This window comes from Semicossyphus pulcher, unplaced genomic scaffold (genome assembly GCF_022749685.1).
Source record: "Semicossyphus pulcher isolate SPU_LCO1_2020_fin unplaced genomic scaffold, fSemPul1.0.p SCAF_7, whole genome shotgun sequence".
Lineage (NCBI taxonomy): Eukaryota > Metazoa > Chordata > Actinopteri > Labriformes > Labridae > Semicossyphus > Semicossyphus pulcher.
The window spans coordinates 17,529,380-17,547,825 of record NW_027211748.1 but is presented as its reverse complement, the minus strand read 5'-3'; the positions used below and the strand labels follow the sequence as shown (position 1 = coordinate 17,547,825).

The 18,446-nt window shown below is 40.8% G+C and overlaps 1 protein-coding gene across 1 annotated transcript; it reads left to right on the top strand.

The window, feature by feature from the left end:
• Positions 1–3,537: 3,537 nt before the first annotated feature.
• ap1m1 (adaptor related protein complex 1 subunit mu 1) lies at positions 3,538–17,708 on the top strand. Its single transcript, XM_069684439.1, has 12 exons — positions 3,538–3,720; positions 4,846–5,002; positions 5,091–5,158; positions 5,257–5,387; positions 8,036–8,183; positions 8,395–8,521; positions 8,793–8,935; positions 9,326–9,397; positions 9,715–9,873; positions 10,001–10,126; positions 16,426–16,501; positions 16,919–17,708. Exons 1-12 carry the CDS (start codon positions 3,679–3,681, stop codon positions 16,939–16,941), a joined length of 1,272 nt encoding a protein of 423 aa, XP_069540540.1. The 5' UTR covers positions 3,538–3,678; the 3' UTR covers positions 16,942–17,708.
• Positions 17,709–18,446: the final 738 nt, after the last annotated feature.

Genomic DNA, 18,446 nt, shown 5'->3' with positions numbered 1-18,446 from the left:
GTGATCTACAACAGGCAGACGGGGCTTAACAGTCGAGCTGCACGGACATAAATCACAGGTCTCCTGAAATTAACATCCTCTTAATTACTGTTGCTTTGACAGAACTCTATTTAGACCTGTTTGCTGTAATTTTCGAGGCACACAATGCAGAAAAACATGGTTGACAAGCGGATATGACTTGTTTTACTGCGATGGTTTCTAGGAATGAGATTTTATGCACCAAGAAAATGAGTTTGCACGTTATTCCTATTTAGTTTATATTAGAAATTAATGATGAGAAAAGCAAACTTAAAGAGAAAAACATAAACATAGAATAAATATTGATGTTTATTTTGTAATTCATGACAAATCTTAATTCGACGCTCTGAGTTCGAGGGGCATATCTGTGTGTGTCTGTGTGTGCTGATGACATCACTAATGGACCAGTCTGCTTGCTTGCTTTCAACTCTCCTGTCCCAGCTGCCCCGGCTAAAAATAAAGATTACAAGCAAAGTCAAAGAACAGTGAGGCGTACGGAGGCCCCTTTAGTTACATCTGAGGATAAACTCGGACTCATGCATCTCTTGATTTTCCAGTTGCACTCACACCACTGCAGTTTGCACCCCCTTATTTGATGCTATTCTATACACAGATATTATACCGGCTGTATATTGGCACAGAGGACACCAGTGATCAAGTGTGAGCTGAAAATCAACCCTGAGAGTCTGTGTTTTCTGCAAGAATGGGGGCGTGTATTTGCTGCCCAGTAAAAAAACCAAGCTTCTTAATATTTTGAGAATTCTTCCAGGTAAATAGGTGTATTAAATGTTCCTTTGTGTATTGTGAAAGTCATCCCATACATGTCAGAATGTCTGAGATCTTTTGTTAGGATGTTCAGCTCTGTCCATCCATCAATATGTAAATAACAGTGTGAAACACAATGTGCAACATGTACAGGAGTCACATCCCCCTGTAGAAATCTACCAAAGGGAAACATACATGTACAATCATAAATCTTCTCTTTCAGAGTTAGAGAGCAATAGTACTGTAAGTGCACTTGTAGAATTCTGTTTAGCAAGGGAGGGAAACTGCAGCCCTTTTTTGGCAGAAGTTTATGAAAGTGGTGGCAGTTTGATAGCTAAAACAAGCTTACATCATGTCCTGCAATGATAAAGAGTGGTGACTGTGCGCCTTATTTGGTCTGCCAGGATGCTCACTGCGAGCAGTGTCATGTTTACACATTTCTAAGATACAATTCTGACAATTTGAAGTCAAATATTATTTTTGGGAGTGTTTTTGTGATGTTTTCTTTTAATATTAAAATTCTTTATCTTGTTTAGGTTGTACAGTGAAAAGAAAAAAAAGGTTTGGAGAGGAACCAGGAGAGGAGAGGGAGAAAGAAGGAGGAGGAGGAGGTGAGGGAGAGAGAAATAAGAGGCAGAGTGAATCAGATGCGGAGTGAGAGAAATCAGAAACCTCCCACAGGAAACCGAGCTAAACTCCTCTTCTCCTTGTATGGTAAAAACTCCCCCAAAAGCCACAGGATCGCCTTGGGAGTAGAGTCGAAGTCCTGCTAAGTATAAATCACAAAGCCATGGGAATGGTGGAACAGATTAGAGTGTATATGGACGCTGCCATGAAGAGTACATAGTAAGTAAGTAGTGCAGTTTTAGGAGACTTAATTCCTTGATGTCATGCAGGCGACACGTTGACTGATGCTAGTTTGTGCTAAAATGCTGTAACTGTATAACACTCTTAGCATCACAGAAAATGTATTTATTCCTTACGGTAAGGAGGCAAAAAATATCCCATACTGTTAAAGTTTGCTGTGGCAACACCTGCATATGACTTAAAAAGTGCGTAACACCTATGTGATGCACTGACTCATAGTTTACTCAAACAAGCCCATTCAGCAACAGAAGTAAACACGTCACCAGGCCTGTTCAGCTCCGAGGCTTCTGTACAAACATGTCTATTAACTACGCAACCACATCCACTGATCCCCAACTACAGCCACACACACACACATACACACTGTGTATAGTGTATGTAAGTGTTTGAGGGAAGGGGCAATCTGTTATATTTGGCTCTGTAACTCTGTCCACTTGTATCTATGACTTCTGACAATGTCTAGACTCCATCTTGCCGGCCAAGAGATGAGAGACGTGTCACTTTGATGAGGCACAGTTGTCTTGCACAAGCTCAGTGCTGAAAGGCTGTTCACACCAGAAGGGGAGGGTGATCTTAGAAGAGGGAAAGAAACTAAAATGGTTGCCACTTTTCACTCATAAAACATGTTTTTTTCTGTCCCCTCTTCAAAGACATGTGTGTTTACTTTGTCAAATATCGATGCGTTATTTCCTCTCTTTGTTTTCAACCAAACTTCAAGCATCAAATGTTGTCTTGTACGCCTTCTTAAACCGTCAGCACTTCACATCTCGGCCTCTGTACACAAAACACAGCTGTGCAAAGTACCAGCTGTTTGTGTTCTTGAGTTATCCTTAAGGCCTAATGCTAAGCCTGTACTACCTCAATAATTACTCAAGTAGCTTTGTGTATTGAAATACACTAACATATTAATAAGAGCTATATTTATAGTGAAATGAAGAAGCAATACTTCGACTTGTGTTTCAGGAGTCTTTTCACCTCTGAAGCAGACAGTTCTTGTGGCTTGGCTGCCATTTAAGATTAACAGTACCACAGCTATCGTCAGTGAGATGATGACGTTTATTAGGCTTCAGTACTAAGTTAGGGAGGACGGTCACATCAGCACTTATGACAAAGAAGATTTGCACTAATTAAGTGCAGCTGAATGAAAAGAATGAGTTTAATGAGTTCAAATTAGACACACATGTTTGCACAATCACAATGGAAATACATAATAAGGGACTGATTGTGTAAAATTCAACATCCAAGGCAGATAAGAAAGGCAAGAAAAGCTGGTTGATACAGGCTTACAAAAAGATTGCACACACAAAAGTTACATAACACTCTCTTACTGTCTTCATGAACAAGGGTACACTGTTTAATGTCAATTTAAGGGATGTTTGAGTTGATAATCGATCTCCAACTTCTGTCCAATCTTGTACAAGTGAAATCCATAAAAAAGGGGGTGGAGGGTTTAGTGTGGAAGATCCTGCCTGGCATGCACAGAGTCCTGAACACATCTCCATCAACCCAGGCTTTATAACTCAGTAACAGACCTCGCTAATGCTCCTGTGACTAAGAGAAGCCAAAGTTTTTAGAATTCGATGTTTTTTCAAAATATGAAGTGATAAAAGAGTCAGAGTTCTGATAAAATAAATATTGATTAATTATAATAAAATCCATTCAATTCTATTGCAGATTAACCATCCAAACAGTAGAGGGAGCTGCAAGATTAAACCATAATCGGCGGCAGAGGAAAGCAGGTTGTTCCGTTTTGTCTGATGCAAAGCCTCCATGTAACAATATAGGCCATTTACACCACACTAAGCGGTCATACTATTACTGTCAGTACACCCTCCCGTTCCACAGGGGGCGCTCATTAGATTTTGACATGGTGTGACGAAAGGGGAAGGGTGTCTGCTTTGCTTTCCTCTTTTGAGTATTATGAATGAATGTCTGTTCTTTCATGTAAACCCATAACTGGCTATTATTAAATATTAACAACAAGGTACTGGTAACGAGCTGAACTAAGCTCGAATAAATTAGTTCAAGATGTCTGCGAGTGCGGTGTATGTCTTGGATTTAAAAGGAAAGGTAAGATAACTGCTGCATTGCTAAGCTAACGTTAGCCTAGCTAACACATTCCTCAGTGACAGATTATGATGTGGCTCAATCTGCAGCAAGTTAGCTAATGCAGCGGCAGAGGTTTATATGCTAAATTATGGGGTTAGCTCGCAATTTAAGCCCTCATATAGTTGAAAAACAAGGAGGTTAGTAACACATTATGGGTAAAACGGAAGAAAACAAGGCCACGTAACGACAACGGCAGATACGCAGGCTATTAAACAGGTGACCAGCTGTTAGCAGCAGGAGATGTAAAGATGCTGATAAAACTCCCATTAAAGTGTTGAGTTTCACGCTTACTTGCTGCTTTTTCTATGTAAACACACAACCTATTTCCAACATCCAGCATAAAGGTTTAAAATTGTTTGTTCCGCCCAAAGCTCTGTTTTGATGGAGTAAAAGAGTCAAAACAACACATGCATTGTGGACAAGGCAGCTACTTGTGTGCCGCATTCATGAGTTGACTCTTAAACTATAAAACAATTCAGGTAATGTCGTAAAATTGTTTGCAATTTTTTGAGAATTTAAATGGTAGGTTTTTTCTAAACTATGTCATTACTTTGAAGCTTTGATAGTCCTTGGTCTTTCATCAACACTGCAGCTAGTTATTATGTCCTTATAGGGCTGGGCGATATGGCCAAAATCCTATATCACGATATAGGACATTTCATATCTTGATAACGATATATATCACGATATAGCATGTTTTCTGGTAATTTAACAAGTGTAATGAGTCCCTCACCACATGGTAAAGCTTATTTTTTGGGATAATCCTGTGTGAATTTAATAATCGACAAATAAAAAGTACAGAGTTTCCGTTTTTGCTTGGGCTGAGCCTGAGTCCTTTTCCGCACGTTAATGTCCATGTTAATAAACAGCGCCTCCCTCTATGGTTCACTCCCACGTGTAAGGCTTAGAACATAAACTATTGTCAAAAAGATGTAAAAATAGCAGTAAAGCAGTTCAGATGATATAGAAAAACACATACGATAGACATTTTCATATTGTTTTACCGATATATATTGTCATATTGCCCAGCCCTAATATTATAAAATTGATATTGCAGGATTCACAAATACTCTGTTTTCCTTTTAGGTCCTGGTGTGCCGAAATTACCGTGGAGATGTGGACATGTCAGAGATCGAGCACTTCATGACCCTGCTGATGGACAAAGAGGAGGAGGGGACTCTTTCTCCAATCCTGGCCCACGGAGGAGTCCGTTTCATGTGGATCAAACACAATAACCTCTACTGTATCCTTATTTTTTACTGTATGATATTTGTAAACAAGCAATTTGTCAAGATTTGGTATTGTGTCATTCTTAACATACACCTCATCAGTGGTTGCAACATCCAAGAAAAATGCTAGCGTCTCACTGGTCTTCTCCTTCTTGTACAAAATTGTCCAGGTAGGGTTGTAGATAATAAACAAAACGGATACAACCATATACTTTATGTACAGAATGATAGGTAAACATGATAATAAAACAGTGTTTGTGATCTTCAGGTTTTTTCAGAGTATTTCAAAGAATTGGAGGAAGAGAGCATCAGAGATAACTTTGTCATCATATACGAGTTGATGGATGAGCTGATGGACTTTGGTTATCCTCAGACCACAGACAGCAAGATTCTGCAAGAGTGAGTACCCTCCTATGCACAGCCTGCAGTCAACTTTATGTACATTCATAAGAAATGCAACAAATTCATATTGCCCTTACTGGTCAATCTTTGGACTATTTTAAAAATAGTTCTTTAGTCTACATATTGCTCAAAATGACATGATAAATGTTTTATCTTTCCTAGAGTCCAACGTTTTATCTGACAAGCTATAAAAATCCACATTTATTCTGTTAACAATGATATGATGTAGAAAAACATATGAAGTCCCAACAGTTAAGAAGCTGGAGGCCTTCCAACTCAGGAAACACACTCTGGTGACATCTGGTGGCTTGTAAAACGTAAAGCAGCCCTTGTATTTTGGTAGCAAAGTACTACAACTTGCTGATTTTAATACTTTTAGTCTCATAGTCGCTCTTCCTTTTTTTAAAAATACTTTTTTTCAGAGAGACTGTATAAAAAGATAATGTTATTGGGCTTTTATATGTTGTGTAAGGGATAATTCATGGTGAGCAGGTTGTTGTAGCCGAATGGAACCCCTTCAGAGTTTATTGCTTTCTGTCCTCTGTTTCGTCTTTTTTCCCCTCTGTAAACAGACTAGCGTCAAATTTACTTAGCGGCTGATTCATATGGTTACAGTTAGTCCTCCGGATTGTGTGATTAGAGGCCCTTCCCTAGCAATGGTCTGTTCTTCATAGCAACAGTCTGTTATGGAGAAATAGCAGACCTTGGAATGTTTTTTTTGCTGGTTTTGAAACAGACTGAAATTAATTGTGGTTAATCTATTTGAGCTACAGAAACAGACCATCAGCAACAAGATGGATTCTTTCCATAGAGTTATTTTTAATGCCTGAAACTGCTGGTGGGGGTAGGTGTAAGTCGAAGTGATAAACTGCACGCTGCCTTTGTTTAAATTTTCCAGTGCAAATAGTGAGCAATACACATGACTGTTAAAAGAAAGCAGAATGAGATTTATTGTTAAAAACCACCACTTAAGCATGTACAGGACAAAATCAGCGAAGAGACAGGTACGGCTTCGTCCACAAGGGGCGCCAAAGTCAACACAAACCGAGTTCCTCACAGGAACTTTAACACAGCTGTGTAATAAAGAAAATAATCAAATCAGAAACAAGAATAAAAATAAAGGCTCATAAAATTACAACTATACACTGCAACATTGAGTAGTGGCTGTTTTGCGGTGGTGCAAATTTAAACTTGATGAGTAATGCAAAAATGGCACAGTGCAGATTAGGGATGCACGATATTGGATTTTTTGCCGATATCTGGTATGCCGATATTTTACAACTCATTTTGCAGATTACCGATACCGATATTTTTTTCCCGCACACCTAATTGCAGAGATCATCAACTCTCTTCTGTATTGGAATTAGCGTACAGTATAATGGTGATACTCTTATCACATTTGTTACAACGGTCGGGGTGACGGGTCTTGAGATGGTTAATCAGGTTTGTGGTGTTGAAAGACTTTGCCTTGGCTCCTCCTCACATCACCGAAGCTGAGCAGTCATTGCAAATAGTAGTTTTGCTTTCTATTTCAGACACTTTGAAAAACTTCCATTTAATCAAGTATGCAGCAGCCCATTATTTTATCTTTAATATATCGGCGGATATCGGCGTGTTGGCCGATATCCGATAGTTCATTTTTAAGTCAATAACGGCCGATACCGATAACGGGCCGATAATATCGTGCATCCCTAGTGCAGATGTGCATCATGTGAATTCACTTTTCAGTCTTTGCATTGTTTGCTTCTCCCTGCCATCACCGAGAGGAGTTATCGAGTCTTATGGCCAGGGGGACAAAAGAGTTCCTGAGTCTGTCTGTGGAGCAGGACTGGGACAGCAGTCTGCCTCTGAACACGCTCCTTTGCTTGATGAATGTGCTTTACTTTATGCATTACTTTATTACATAATATAAGGTGTAGCCTAAGTGTTCCCATGTTTAAGTCTTTCAAGTGTCAGCAAGTTCAGCAAGTTTCACAACTATTCTCTCTTTATATCACCCTAACTGGACTGCCACTGAGTTAAGCCGCAAAACTTTAAAAACTGTCAAACTAAAAGAAGTTGTTTCTGAAGCTGCTGATTTTCACGTCATCAGTCACATGTTATACTTCACACTGTATAGAAAGAAAGCTTTGAAGAGTGTATGAGCTTTAGAGCTTAAGTTTTACATGCTCATCTTATTTATTTTATTTATAAGGGGTTGTTGATCAATTTTTTCTTTAAGCATTTATGTTCATGATTTCATTGTGTTTTTAACAACCAGTGTGACACACAGTGTTTAACATTCAGAGATTTTATCTGATTGATTGATGTGAAGCCGTTACATCCGATGTTACAGATTGTCATTCTGCTATATCTGCAGTCATATGGAGGCTACTGTCCTGGATGAACGTTTAAACTCTCAGCAATGTGGTTAACACAGATTTGTGATTGACCGTTTAATCATACTGGATTGTGGTTGATGTAGACGTGTAGCAAGCTAACTCTGGATTTCCCCCAGTCTTCAGCAATAAGTCAGACGATCCTCCCTTTATAGAAACCATGAGACTCTCTGTTCTTCTTTGATGCTTTCTGGGAACTCACCACGGCAGACAGTTGATTTCCCCTTTTGTCTGTTTTGCTTCAGTGTTTACATTTTTGTCTCTCAGATACATAACCCAGGAGGGGCACAAGCTTGACACCGGCGCCCCAAGACCCCCCGCCACAGTCACCAACGCTGTCTCCTGGAGGTCAGAGGGCATCAAGTACAGGAAGAACGAGGTCTTCCTGGACGTCATTGAGTCAGTCAACCTCCTGGTAGGAACTCCTTGTTTTAGAAGCGCTGTGTTGCTTAACGAATGGCGGTCATAGCGCTTGTAAACTTCCTCCCTGTGTGCGTCACAACATGAGGCAGCTGATTTTGCGGAATTTTTTATTGGCTGCTTGGGTGATTGCTCTGATGCTTTCCTTGATGGGTTTGTCTGTCTCTCTTTGACCCACTGTTACTAATAATACCTCTTATTTGCAGGTTAGTGCCAATGGCAATGTCCTACGTAGCGAGATCGTCGGCTCCATTAAGATGCGCGTCTTCCTGTCTGGAATGCCTGAGTTGCGGCTCGGCCTTAACGACAAGGTTCTGTTTGAAAACACTGGACGTGAGTTCTGCCATGTTACTGACTTTGGTCCTTTTGTGTTAAAAAGGGATTGATGGAAGTTTACTTGGTAATTTATAACCCCTTCAAAGGACGCAAGAGTCAGACAATTCTTCCAGATAGTGGTTGTATTGTCCTGTCATTCATCCCATCCATCTGTTTCCTAATGCTGACTGGAAAAAAAGTTAAATGCAAATGCTGTTTGACTTCAGACTCATGCAATTCTTCCTTTATTTTTCTCCTTTTAAAATGTATACATGTATTTTTCCTGTAGGTGGGAAGAGTAAATCAGTAGAGCTGGAAGATGTCAAGTTTCACCAGTGTGTCCGCCTGTCTCGCTTTGAGAACGACCGCACCATCTCCTTCATTCCTCCCGATGGAGAGTTTGAGCTCATGTCATACCGCCTCAACACTCATGTGAGTACTGAGGATCAGACACCTTCCAGCCCCCCATGTATTACGTTAAAAAGTTTAGTGGCTCTGACCTTTAGCAAGAAGAGAGTGTGAACACCAATCAAAATCAGTATCGATCTCATAAATCTATAACCAGTAACACTGAGGACCCTGATTTGAAACAATGCAAACTTTAGTACATGACATTTTGTTGTTTTTGTTGGTTGTAGTGAAAACAAACCGCATTTTTGTCCAACCCTTCTAGGGCTTAAAATTGGTCCTTGCTGTAGTAAAATCTCCTGTTCACTAGGTGGCGATCGTGTCACATGCCATTTGAATTACATGCATGTTAAAAGTCACTGAACCTATTCAAAATGAATTGTGGGTAAAATATGTATGTTGTTTGTGTCTCAGGTGAAGCCTTTGATCTGGATTGAATCTGTTATTGAGAAGCACTCCCACAGTCGGATCGAGTACATGATCAAGGTACGTCACTTTCAGTTGTTATACAAGTTGTCAGGACATTCATAGCAACGTTGTTGTTGTCGAAAAAGGTTTCCATAGTGATTACTTAAAAGAAAAAAAGTTAAGAAACTGGTTTGGTAGTTCTGTCCTGACTGGCTCAAGGCATGTCAGCAAAGTAGAACATATTGTAATGGTTTTCAGGGACTTTGTGGTTCTTTTAGTTCATATCTTGTTTCACACCATTTAATACGCGCTCAAAGCTGTTATTAAGCCCTGCTTTAATACGCTGTTTAGGCGGGACATCATGTTTAACTTGACCTGCTTGTTTCTCGTCTCAGGCGAAGAGCCAGTTCAAAAGGCGTTCCACGGCCAACAACGTGGAGATCCACATTCCTGTGCCAACGGACGCTGACTCACCCAAGTTCAAGACCACAGTGGGCAGCGTGAAGTGGGTGCCTGAGAACAGCGAGATCGTCTGGTCGATCAAGTCCTTCCCTGTGAGCAGCAAACATGACTCATGAGTATCATATAGTCTTGTTTCTGGCCGTGTCATTTGATTTCTGCACTTGATTTAATTTGGTGGTGTTTCCAGAGTGTTACAGAGTTTTTGTTGTCTTGTCACAGGGTGGAAAAGAGTATCTGATGCGAGCCCACTTCGGTCTGCCGAGTGTCGAGGCTGAAGACAAGGAGGGGAAGCCACCAATCAGTGTCAAGTTTGAGATCCCGTACTTCACCACCTCAGGCATCCAGGTACGTCTCGCACACAGACTCACATGACCTCTGTCAGTCTGTATTTGCAAACAACTCCACAGGGTTATTTGTTTAACCTACACGGGTAGAGGTAAAATAAGCTGAAACTCAGTACCACATGGAGCTATTAAATAAATAAGGATCGAGTTTAATTACAGGAAAATGAAAAAACTGTTGTGTGTTTATGTGGAAACCCATCTGGGAATCGACTCAAACAAATGCTGCAGTTCTGTTTTGCACTTGCTGTTTGTTTACAGTCCAGTGCACATGCATGCATGCATAGTCCAAATATCTTGCGGTTCTTTGTTGTTTCTCTGTCATCCTGCATTTAGAATTTATGGCACGCAGCAGCTCGGACAAACTCTCTCTCCAGAGCAGGAATTTAAACAATTCATATTCTCCTGTCCTGTCTTTGTCCAGAGGGGGCAGTAAGGGAGCACAGTTAAAGTGTGAGGCTCCTTCTGTGGTAGAGTGTTAAACAAACCTGACTTAGTCATGGCTCTCTGCCTTCATGTTAATCACAGTGATAGAAAATGCCTCTCTTAGTTACAGGTAAGAAGATTTATTGGGTTTTGATTGTAATTCCCATGATGCTGAGAGAGAAGCTCATGCTTTTCCTTCATGTCTGAATGAAAACTCTGGCTGACCGCAGATTTACACAGATGTGCTGCACATACTGTATAATCACAGTTGTCCTGTGATTACGTGTGTAGCACCACAGTAAATTAAGTTTCCTCATGTCATGTGAGGAAACAATGGCAACCTGCCAATCTCTATTTTAGAATATTATGCCATTACCATAAATCATATCATTGTGTTAGTGGAAGGTTTGCAGGTAAAATTACACCCCAGTGTTACATTAACCAGATCTCATTCCACGTTGTGCTTAATCATCTAAAACATGAGCTCATTTAAGTGATGTTTAAACCAGAGGTTGTAAATTACTGGTGCATTCATTTTAATTGTAGTTTTCTAGGAACAAACGACACGTTTCATCATTTTTTTCAGCCTCAAATAACGAGGGACGTTTCTTTAAATGAAAAGACTAAAAGATTATTGCTCATGTAGCCAAATGCATGAACGATCTCGTTTGTCATTCTTATTTCACTCTGAAATATTAGATTCTCCGCTGTAAATACGATAAATCTTTCCACCACAGTTCCCTCAGATTTCACTATTTAGTAGGATATAAGATCAGTCAGTTCCGGGGGCGCCGGTTTAACTCAGCAGTTAAATTGCGCATCCCATGTACAGAGGCTCAGTTGATGCAGTGGCCCCGGGTACGACGCCCACCATCGGCCCCTTGCCGCACGTCGTCCCCACTCTTTCCTCCCCTGCCTCTGACACTATCCACTGACCTATCTCTCAAACAAAGGCATAAAAAGCCAAAAAAATTTTCTTTAAAAAAACTGGTGTAGCTCAGCTGGTGGAGCAGGCGCCCCATATACAGAAGTTACAGTCCTCGACCATCATTTGGTGCATGTCATTCCCTACTCTCTCCTCCCCACATTTCCTTTCTCTCTTCAGCTGTCCATCCAATAAAGGCAAAAGCCAAAAAAAGTAATATTTAAAAAAAGATAATCAGTTCCTATGGTTTGTGTTGAACTGTAGCAACACACGACTTTGTCAAAGACTTTGGTTATAAACGCTCTTTTTTTAAAACACACTTTTAAGATATATAACAAATTAGTGTTTGCCAGGCACGGGGAAGTTATATCAATAGAGCGACAAAGCTTTGTCATTTAGCATGAATCAATTCTTACTACAGCATAAGCATACAAAGTATATATACATTTCTTATCTCAGATTGAGAACAACCACAGATTTGACATCTCAAATCTCAACATCTGGGGGCCTGAATCTCTCCTAACACACTTTTTATTTGTTAAATAACTTTAATTTCTTCTCTCTGTTAAACTGTCATTAAATAAGCTTAAGGTCATATTTTCCAGCGTCTCCACATTTCCTTCGATAGTCCATAAAATGTTATTAAGTTGTATGGACATTACGCAGCCCACACGGAAACAAACTGATGTTAATTGAAATATATAATACTTTTACTTGGCGTGGTTTCGGCAAAACAAGAATGCTCGTGATTTTCCAAAGTAATTTGGCAGCTGAAAGAAATAATCTTTGTTTCCTTCCTTCCTTTTAAATCTTTGCCAATCCATAAATGAGCAGATGCTCGAATTAAAGCAAGCGCATGAAGTCATGGTGAACGGGAGGTGTGGAGAGGCTCTGCAGATTCACGAGAAAAAGCCTTTACCTACGTTATATAACATTGTAAATTAAAAAAGGCTTTTACTTTAAAGTTACGTATTTTTTTATACTCTTATTGTACAAGACAGAAAGAAACAATGGGAAAATATATTTTTTCTTAGTTCCTTTGAACACTAACGTCAGAAAACTTGAGTTTTTCATTGTAACCTTCTACCAAGTGGTTAAGTTGTTTAAAATACAAAAATGCATTTTTAACAACAATCCACTCTATTTACGTTTAACATGCAGCCTTTTTATTGACCACAGCAATGTACACAACCTTTTTACACACAACACAGACATGAAGCATTTTTGAATACAAACATTTGGACTATTGCTGACTTGGACTCATCCTTTGGCCACTGCCACAGGGATGAGAGCGAGGTGGTGAGTGTCTGCTTTTTTTAGAATGATTATCAGTAATAGTATCTGCCTGGATTAACTTATAGTCATTAAAAGATCACACTTATTTAATATATAGATAGACCTTTATCGTCATTGTAGTGCACAAGTACAGTAAAACAAAATTGGATGGCCGTCCTTACTGCTGCAGAGATTTAAAAAAGAATAACAATATTGCTGATTGCGCCCTCCTGAGTATTGCACACACCCTTGTATTTCATATTTGCTCGCGGAAGTGTAGTCCTATTGCACGGTGTCAATGTTCACATGTTGATTGCAGCTGTGGCTCTGGCATAAAAACAGTTAATTTGTGCTTTGATTGCCCTGAAATGCCATCCAGAGGGCAGCAGTTCAAATGCAAATGGTATGAACCCAGAGTCCTCAGGGATGCTGCACGCTCTTCTGAGGCAGCATGTGTTGTAAATATCCTCATGGGAGGGGAGAGGGCAGTCGATTTTGACCCTCTGGAGTGTCTTCTTATGTGCTGCAGAGCAACAGGCGTACCAGGCAGATATTCAGTAACTCAGCACACTGTATACAATACATTAACTTTGAATTACCATACATACAAAAGTTTATGATCAGGAAACTTTAAACCCCAAAGCATGTGCATAAAAGATTCTTAGCTTTAGTAGCCTTCTATTGATGGACATCTCAACAAGATACAGTGAGTCTCAAAGTCATGAAAAGCTGTAATGACGATATCTACTTACATTCTCATGTTCAGTAGACCGTCTAAACTGAACTGAACGATATCCTGAAACATATGAAACAGACCAAATGTCAAACTTGACTTGTTCTTCCGTTAAATCTACAACTGTCAAGCCACCTGAAAGGGTCTGCTTCTAAAACCACACTGCACCCGGGGGACTTTTTTTTCTCTTCTAACGCGACATCTCAACATGTTCTCTACTAAATAGTTGAGTCAACAATTTCAGGGTTCAGCCCCAAACTCTATTTCAAGTTTTCAATCTTCACATGTAAAGTAAAACGGCTCGGTCGGAAAAGTTAAGAGCGGTATTGGAAATGTTTTTTTACCGGCACTCTGCAATTATATACCTAAAATATCACTATTTGTTGTTGAGTTGCATTTAGTTCCCATGTTGTAAGCCTCCACGATACCTTCAAGTCTTTAAGACTTTGCTCAGTGTTTGTGATCCCACAGTGGTGCACCCACCATCTCACAGGCTTCCTATTAAACATCATATTCCCACCGAACTCTTGTGTCAGGCCTGTAACCTTTCTCTCATTACAGGGCAGCAGCAGATCGGGTCTCAGACTCTAATGCAGCCAGTAGCAGCTACTCTATGTGTGAGAAGAGGCCGTGTGAAGTTTAATTAGACGCATGTAAATATCAAAGCATGAGAAAGTTCCTCTTAACTCTACCACTAAGTGTAGAGGACAGCACATGTCAAGTGTGTATGATGCACGTCACAGCACCTTGTAAATTTAACTAGAAGTGGAGGAAGCCCACACTTTGGCCGGGCGGCAGTAAGAGCAGAACTGTAGTTACATTTTCTCCTGTCTTTAGGTGATGTTGAGGGAACCCAAACAAGCTGGCAGATGCTTTTCGGGACATGGCTTCTCTCAAAATCCTGATAAATCCAGACCACACATGTAGTCTGTACTTACCGAACGAGATACAACAAACATCCTGCGCTCCCCTTCTCATCTTACAAGCCATAATGATATTTTGCGGAGGATGGCTTCTGGTGGCGTTTTGCTGACTGCGTACCCACGGTCAGGCCGACTGCGTGTCTGGCTGCTGGGTTCTGGAAGAAGTGCTGCGCAGGCAAACCGGCTGATCCCGTGTCTGTGTGTTTGTCGTCATGTGTCTGGTGGCCACGGCGCTCTCCCTCTCTCTCTCTCGCTGACCTCACTGTGTAGTGGAAGGTAATAACAAGGCGGCCACTGCCGAGGCCTCACCAGAGGGCTGCCATCTTTGACCCACAAATTCCTGCCCTGTCTGCCCCGCTTTGAGCTGGGAACCGGCGATTTCTCCCAGAGAGGGGTCGCGTCAGCCCTAAAATGTCCGCGCTCGCGTCTCTGCTAATCGTGAGAGCAAAGGTCTGATTTATTCGTTTTACAGAAAGTTTGTCTGAAAGTTGTTGCAAAAACACTCTGAAGCGTGAAAGATGTCTGTAATTATTTTTGTAGGGCACGGTGACGGGTTCTTACTGCAAACACAAGATGCAATGCCACACCACAGGGAAGTAAATCCTCTGTGTCATTGTGGTTAAATGATGATAGAAAAGATAATTCAAATAAATAAAGTAATATTTCAACTTTTAATACAGTACATCTCATTAAATCTACAGAACATGAACAGATTGTAACACTGACATATGTTTTAACAGGGTTTTTTCCCACCTGACCGGCAGAACCGATGTGCAATCGTGTTCAGTGATGGTCAGGCTGGCAGTTTATTTTTAGAGCATCTTCTCGTAATTCAGCTCTGTGGTAACACGGGGCTGGTGAAATATTGGTTAATAGCTTGTGAAAGTTGTAGTCGATAATGCTAATACTGCATTTTTTTCCCCTCACAACCCTAAAAAAACAGCATGTTACAGTTGTGTAAATTCACTCTGTGTCCCTTGAAAGTTCTTCTGTATCTGCTTCCTTCTCAGAGTGACTCATACTACTGCTTCCTCGTCAACAACACCACTCTTACTACAACGTACGGCCTGCAGCTTTCAGAGCACTTTACTGAAAATCTGTCTTTTGAAACTTCGATACTTTGCTACCTGCAGGCTTGAAAGGTGGCAAAAGCTTTCCGCTTGCAGAGCCACAACAGACTCGGAGTAAAAAGTCAAATATTTCATTGAAATATTCATAGCAACTTCACAAACCACCCCTGCAGTACTCTGAACTTCACTACCATTGCTCTGTATGTAAGCTAGATCACAAAGTTTGTCATTCAAATCAGTAGTACGCTACTTCATGTTCATATTCAACAGAGCTGTACGGAGGTGATAATAGACACAGTAGAGTTTAGTTGGCTATGATCAGACACAATCGCTCACTCTCCAATTCATACTTACAGTACATCATATCTTTAAATAGTATAGATATAAAATTGCAGTCAGTATGACACAGTATGGATGATACAATATATGAGTGCAACCTCCATGTCCTTTGTGCATTGCTTTATGGGAGAAAAATGTATTAAAAGTACACTTTTAGTATGCAAACTTGTTATAATTACAGCTCACTACATGCTCAGAACCTGCGAACAATTAAAGACATTGCTATTTAGTGCTTGTTTGGAAGTCTTGAGTCAAACCCATCAGGTCGAAGTTTCTCCTTGTGTCTGTGTGGATTTCTTTTGGATGCTCCAAGTTCTCAAATCAGCACTTCCCACAACTTCAGCTCTGAATGCTCTAAGTTGTCCATTTGTGTTAGCCCAGTGAAAGAAATGCATCCTGTGCAGGGTGTGTGCTGGACCTCTCCCAGTGCATGCTGGGATGAGACACTGTACAGAATAAGTTGAAGTCAGGTTTAGGATCAGCAGTGTTACTTTCTATGAAAAGCAGAAGTAGTCACACAATAGAGTTCTGTTTTTGGGGTACATGTAAGACTTTTTGTCTCCTTTATCGGTCATGTTCAAACGAGTCATTCACCTTTGTTTCCCTCTGCAGGTGCGTTACCTGAAGATCATTGAGAAGAGTGGGTATCAGGCCCTGCCGTGGGTGCGCTACATCACTCAGAATGGAGGTAGGTTAAAGAGTTCAGTACTACTTGTGCAGAGTGCCCATATGTGCAGTTATTAGGCAACAGTTGGGCAATACAATGCAATGTGGTGGGAACCAGCCTTTAAATGATGCAGTTCTATGAAAAGGGGATACAGTGTAGAACATGAGGCAATGTGGCAACGTCCTGCGAAATGTGAGAAAGTGAACTTTCTTTTTTTTTTGGTTTTGTTGAGCTTCCCTGATCTCCACACTGAGATTACCAAGGTTGCACATGTCGGTCTTTTTGCTAATGTTGACACTAATTGCCAAACATCCTCATCTCATTTCCTTTATGTTTCATTCATTCTGGGTGGGAAGCATCAGCCGCCTCCACTTGATTTCTGTCCGATTCCCCCTTTTCTTTGTACATTTGATTAAGCCTTGTTCATTTCCTCCACAGATTACCAGCTCCGGACCCAGTAGGCAGTGGGCAGGTGGAAATCAGAGGGGGCGGAGTCGAGCCGCTAATGTGCTATCAATTGGCAGGTGTCAGTCACGAGATCAACTGTCAGTATCTACTTTTTCTTTTGTTTTTGTATTTGAAGGTATATTAATTTGTCATCAGTGCAAATATTAGAAGGAGCTGACGGTTAGGCAAAATACAAGTAATTATGTTAAACTACTGTGTGGCTCCGAACGTGAGCGAGGCTAAGGAAAGCAGGAGTAAAGTTTACACCCAACCCAAGTAGTGCAGAGATGTACACAAACTATAAATAGGGTCAAATAGGTTAAAAGAGTATGTTACAAATCTCATGTAAAGTTACTGTAATCACCTGCACACAGGTCAAACACACCTGCTCCGGTCAGTCTGAGATAAGAAGCTGCTTTGTTCTGCCACAATTCCTATTTGTTGATTATCTGTATATATTTGTTACATGTTAATGAACTCAGTGTTATTTGTTGTAAATTTAAAAGCTCACTCTTTTTTTTGTATCATTACCTCCATGTGATGCCATTGATACATGCCATAGCGATGCCTTCTTGCATGGCTGTTGTGCTTTCTCTTAGTCAGTGTGACTCCTCGGACATTCAGCTTTGCATAAAAACATGAAGTGCGGTCATTTAAGTTACAAAGTGAACCGAATATCTGTTATAAATCCCTGTTTTCCACCCCGACACCTGTTTCCCCTTTTCCCTCTGTGTAACCACGCTGTTTTAAATCATTAAATGTCTATTTAGAGAAACTTTTCCATCGCCTCCCTGCGTCATTTCGTGTGTGATGTCACCACAGTCATCACACTGAGCTGACATAGTGTCATCCGCAGGCACCTGTCCCACAAACACATGAGGAATGCTGAACGCAGGGGAAAACTCGGAGGAAAGGGGGGGTCCTGTATCAGGCTTGTGGTTTGTAGCGCACCCTGGATGGTTCTTTCCACCCCGTGCTGGAGGTCTTCACAAACAGTGCGACTCTTAATACCCAGGGCGCGTGATATCATAGGCTATTGAGCGCCAGCGCTCCGTAAACATGCGGGAGAGCGGGGAAGGATGTGACTCAAGCCGTGGTCAGCGGTCGCAGACATGCTCGAGAGAAATGTAGGATGGACACAGCACAGACCTGCTATTGTTCATGCCAAGCCAGACTGCAGTGGTCCTGCATGAGGTCATCCCTTAAGTTAGTCCTGTTAGGGGACTGTGATATTCTTAATACAAGTGAGTCACTCCAAGCAGGTGCCGAAGGTTCAGTCCATGTCGCAATGACTTAGAAATGCCTGATTTGTCCTTCTTAGCGGTCACATGACGGACTTGATTGTTGCAGTGACATAATTTTTTTCTTTCCTTTAAATTCTCTTTGCAAACAAACTGCTTTTGTTGAGCAACTAGCACAGAAGGTGTGAGAAGTCTGGGAAGAGAAAATGATTCTCTGACCCACTTGGAGGAAAAGAGATATGTAGATAATGTCATATACATTTTTTTGTCTGTTTAAG